At 37.2% G+C, this 5,403-nt stretch overlaps 1 protein-coding gene across 1 annotated transcript; it reads right to left on the minus strand.

The window, feature by feature from the left end:
• Positions 1-668: 668 nt before the first annotated feature.
• LOC128016376 (uncharacterized) lies at positions 669-5,192 on the minus strand. Its single transcript, XM_052600853.1, has 11 exons — positions 4,939-5,192; positions 4,665-4,761; positions 4,111-4,257; positions 3,874-4,034; positions 3,602-3,738; positions 3,389-3,482; positions 3,181-3,202; positions 2,870-2,988; positions 2,585-2,756; positions 2,323-2,450; positions 669-2,219 (listed from the first exon to the last, which is right to left on the minus strand). The coding sequence occupies exons 2-11, from the start codon at positions 4,744-4,746 to the stop codon at positions 1,905-1,907; spliced, it is 1,377 nt and encodes a 458-aa protein (XP_052456813.1). The 5' UTR covers positions 4,747-4,761; positions 4,939-5,192; the 3' UTR covers positions 669-1,904.
• Between the last annotated feature and the right edge of the window lie 211 nt (positions 5,193-5,403).

Below are 5,403 nucleotides of genomic sequence, written 5' to 3' on the forward strand. Positions count from 1 at the left end.
TTTGCCTCGTAGCGCATCCCCCAAACATGAACAAGTGGGCCTATCTTCCTGATGCATCGGGGATAGTGGATCATGAAGTGATGCTTGGGAATAAGATTTCTTGGATAGAGTTGTTTGAACAGCGTGTGGTGTTCACAGATCAAATGTTTCAGATAAACGGTCATTCCATTCGAGATGACTGGAGAAAAAACTATATTTATTATATGCAGTAGAAGCAGCAGTAACCTCCAGTGCTTATTTCCTACTTCAACCAGATCTCCAAAAATCAGTGGCAGATTTCTAATGAGGCAAAATGTCTGGATGGCATTGAGACCCAACCCATTCCCAGGTTGTTCAAATTTAATCATGGTAGGTCGGTTTTTACGTTCAACATAACCATAGTTAAATGAGTAAATTCTGTTGCTCGCAGACTGTAAGGACACAACTTTGCTCTCCGACAGATAATCAAAAAGCAACTTCATCTCGAACTGTGCTACTCCCTCTAGCAAGTCATGCATGATATCCACTGCATAGTTTTCAGAAATATTAAAATACTCCAACTCATTAAGTAAACATGTTCTTTTGACACCAAATGATGACTGTGAAGCATCATCAGTAAGAAGACTTTGACAGTGCTCAGCATGTAAAACTCTGTCACGCAGTATGATGTCTGGATGGTCAAAGAAAATGGTCTGAGAAGAAAGCTTATCAATTAGACAAAACCTGCAAAAGTAGTTTGCGCTAAATGACTGTACAAACCCAAAGAGTGTGTGCACCCCCAGATTATCACCAGTTACTTGAGCTATTGTTCCACGTATTGGTTCTTCAGAGAGTGGCAACTTAATTCCAGAACTCTCAAGAATTTTAATATCACGCACAATAGGCTCCAGGATTGCATTTAAGCCATACCGCTGGACATCTTGTGTGTGAAAAAGTGCCAAAAGATGGATATTCATTAGGGCAGAGTTGACCTTAGGAGACAGGTTTCTCAAAACAAAATACATACTCCCAACCTTATGCATGCCATGTTTGGATCCCAGAGGATTTGAGGTTTCAAAATCATCATAAAAAAGTTGTATTTGAAGAGACTTATTTTCTTTGGAAAAAAGGGAATGCTCTTTAAAATAGCTACCATCACAAAACTCTCTTAAAATTTCTCTCTCCTCACTTGGCTGTACAAAATGTTTATGGATTTCTTCATTTCGGAACATGAAACTTAAAGTCTGCAATAAAGGAACATATACAAATTTATCAGTGACTGGCACCTGATCGTATGTACCTGTAGCTGTATTTCGCCTAGTGTCATATCTCTGTCCTAAAGGTATTTCAACTGGTTCTACAACACCCCAAGTCTCAAAGAAATACTTTTTCCATTTTGTTTCTGTTGTGAACTTAGAGAAGGGATTCTCAAGACTGTCAAAATATTCTTCAATAGCGTTCCTGTGTTCATCAGTTTCAATCAACTTAACAACATCCTCTTTAATGTTTGAGTGCAATTCATACACAAGTTCCTCCATATTTTCAGCCACTGATGTAACTACATTGGTGGGTACTCCACTACTCTGCAGTTTTGCAATTAGAGATGCACACATTTCTTGGGTTCGCAATGTTCTCTCATGACCACTTGTGCTTGGGTTTTCTGAAACTGTGCTGGAGGACTGCACGACAGAGGGACTAGAGGGAGGTTCTAATGAATGCATTTCAGAGCTTTTACTGTTGTGTCTACATTGGATATGTTTTCTAAAGCCAGAGAATGTAACAAATCTTTGACAACACCCATCCTGATCGCATACCAACTGTAACTTTCTGCCAGGAAAAATAGAATGAGTAATCTTGAGATGGCGAATTAACTCTGTAACTGTATCAAAATTCAACTTGCAAACAAAGCACCTGAACATGTTTTAAAGATGATGGTGTAACAACACTTAATTAAGAATCTTGGCTCGAAGATCTCCGACTCGTGGGCTTTCACGGGTAATGCCTACATCAATGTTGTAAATCGTGGTCTGAAGAAAGGTAAACATATTGTGCAAAGCGGCATCATATGAAATGCCAAACACATAATGAACTTTAAAAAGTTCATCAAAAGCTGAGAGAGAGGACTTAGCCATGCAGGGGATGAGCCGCTCATCCACAGCAATGTAGTAGTCATGGATGCTACTCTTCGAAGTGCCAACTGCCAAGATGTAGGGCTGTGTTGTCTGTGTTGATCCAAGGACTTCTTCAAAACTGCAACAGGACTGAAAAAAAAATAAAAAAGAACCCATTTAGATTAATGTACACCTACACATTAACAAACATTCTAGGAATTACGTGAAGTTCTACATAACATTAAAAGTATACCTTGTGAAATCTTACTACGCGATCCAAAGCATTTTGCACACTGATCTTGACAGACTTCTTATTTCCACTAGAAGGTGGAGGCAGGAGATACACCAGCAATAACAGGGAAGACATATCACTGTCCCAGTCTAAATTAAAAAAAGAAAATGCAAACCAAACCAGTCTACATACGGTAATCATTTACCAATATACATGTTATTTTATATACACTCAAAATGATTATCCTTGCTCTTGATTAGTATACATAATGAACTGACTGTACCTCCTTGAGTGGTGTTGCAGTGTTCTGCAGACTGAATCAGACAACTCAAAAGCAGTGACTGGGTGAGGTTTTTGGCTTCTTGAATGACTTTTTGCTTCAGAGTAGAGTCCCACTTCTCCAGAAGTTTAGATGCAGTCTCCACTCCAAATAGTAACTCAAAGTCTTGAAGCACCTAAAGTTGTATACAGTTAAAAGCAAGAAAATAATTAGTTACATTACCAAGTGTTGCAGCTAAATAGTCCATTCAATTTTGAATAACAACAACCTATTGTGTGCAACACTTACAAGTCCTTTTGTGTCAAGAAACCTTGGAAATAAGGAAAGAACAGATGAGGATTTTTCAGGATCATGGATCATTGTTTGGCGAAACTGGAAAGTAGATTTCATCTTTGCAGTCACTTGTTCTGGATCCGAACAATGTTTCAAAAATGAAATGGCTTCTTGACAGCGATCTCCTTCTAGCTGCTTTTCTGTTGTGGAAAACACTCTTTCGGTTCGAGGACCCCTCCTCTCACATTTATCATCAGAAGTGGTTCTGCTGCAACGGTTGTTACGTTGAACTGTCTTCAGTCTCCATGCTATATATCCAGAGTTACCTTCTGCATCATAGAAGTGTTCCTACAATATAAGCAATACATTTAATATTACAACACTTACATGAAAGCCAGTTTTACATTTATAAATTAAATATATAAACAGACCACAAGAGACACTCTAAAAAGTAGTGATAATCATAGCATGCCAATATTAACATGCAATCCTACTAAAAAGAAATTCATTTTAACAGTAAAATAGAGAACTCACATAGCCTTTTCTGGAATAGGGATCCTTGAGAGAGGGAAACAGAGTCACAATCCCAACTGCATATTTAACTCTGATGTCCTTAGGTGGAATACTCCTAAGTAAACAAACAAAAAAAACGCTACATGTTACATTTGATAATTAAGTGTGCTTAATTGATTAGTTTGAATGGTTAATTTTTAAACCGAGGAATGGGGAAAAACATCCTTTACCTACCCATATTTATCAATCATGTCTCCAACTAATGCGTTCACAAGAATCCGTCTTGTGGAATCTGTGATTTTCCCAGTTGTTTCGTATTCCTGAAATATCTTCTCCCCAGCAGGCTTTTTTTCTAAAACACTTTTCACAAGCTTAAAAACCAAACAAAAAGATATTGTAAAATCCTCTAAGAAATAACACTGACATTTTAGTAGGATTACGACAAGCCTGCAACCCCACAAGTTCATCGGCAGGTGACATGTAGATAGCAAAAGCACATATATTACCTCCTTAGCTTCTTGCAAATGGTCATCACAACGAGCTCTTTTAGGTGGAAAGAAAGGACCATCGCTGTCTGATGGCTGTGTGTCTGACGATGATGCAACTGAATTAAGTGATGGTGTATTGGTCTTATTTGAAGATGGATAGCTTGTGTGTGCAGGGGAGTCTTAAAATCAAGTAGAAAATTAGAACAAAAGCATATATACACATATAAATACATATACAATTACATATTTTCATACCTGCTACAGCCACAGCATCAACTACCATCCAGAGAGTGTCAGGCTTTTGCTCAATTATGTCAGCAAAAACATCTTCATCTACTTCTGTTCCAGTCTCATCAGCTAAATAAACCTTACGATCTGTGGAGATGTCAAACTTCTGCTTGACTGGAAAGACAAAATGGAAATTACAGAACAGAAATATGTGAACAGAAAAATAGATTTAAATAAAAGAGCTTATCCATCATGCAAAAAAATAGTTAACCATTTCCCTCAAATTCAGATTTTTCTGTGATTTTGAAGTGTACAATGTACAGCAATAGACAAAATTCCTGAATCTGATCTGGGGCAGTTACTTTTTAAGTAACCTAACCTACCCACATTTAAGAGGTGTCAAAAAGAAATAATGAATATAAAATAGAAGTTTTTCTTGTTCCATCATATATTCATAAAAGAAAATATCTGTGAGCATCGAAGTGGGAAAAGACTTCAAGAAAAGATTTGTTATTAACAATGAAATGCATATAAACCATATTACAATTATTAGCAAGATATCACCATTCAGGAGCACTTACCATCCTTGATTACAGAATCATAAGACGATCCAGTAAGCTTTATGTACTTTCTGTGATGTTGGTACTGCACCTTAAACAGCATACTGTCGATGTTTTGCTTCAAAACAAAAAGACACAAGTTTAAAAAAAAAACATTCCTATATTAAACTAGGCATATAAATTAAAAAAAGTGATGAGCGCTATCTTTGTATCAGAAATTAGTTCACATTCAGTATGAAACAATATAAACCATTTTACTTATCAAAACACACATAATCAAGATTGTAAGTCTTACCTGTGGCTTTATCTTGCACTGATTTGAGAAAAGACCATAACTGTGTGCTTCAAGCGCGGTGTTTCAAATGGCCAACAATTTGACTGAAATGGCCCGTATGTAAAATAACACTGACCCAGAGTTGATCTTCGCGCCAAAGTTTCTACACAAATTGAAATTATTCGATTAAAAAACAGCCTAAGGCCATATATGAAATCGTCAGTTTTCACTAACAATTACAAAATGTACAAAATAAGTTACAAAAATGCAGAATGTTTAACGTTTCTGTGATGGGTATTGAAGAGAGGGGACTCAAATGCGAGGGCAAAATGACAGTCTTTAATCCAACAAAGGAAAGCCACAGGAAAATCCAACAAAGGAGTACAAAGATGAAAACTAAGGAAGACCCGAAGGCTGGGTTAAACTAACACAGGAAACCTCCGTGGCTGGAACTACCAGAAGGCTGGCGAGGTGGAGGCTTTGACT

The sequence above is a fragment of the Carassius gibelio genome, chromosome A7, assembly GCF_023724105.1.
Source record: "Carassius gibelio isolate Cgi1373 ecotype wild population from Czech Republic chromosome A7, carGib1.2-hapl.c, whole genome shotgun sequence".
In the NCBI taxonomy this organism is placed as follows: Eukaryota; Metazoa; Chordata; class Actinopteri; order Cypriniformes; family Cyprinidae; genus Carassius; species Carassius gibelio.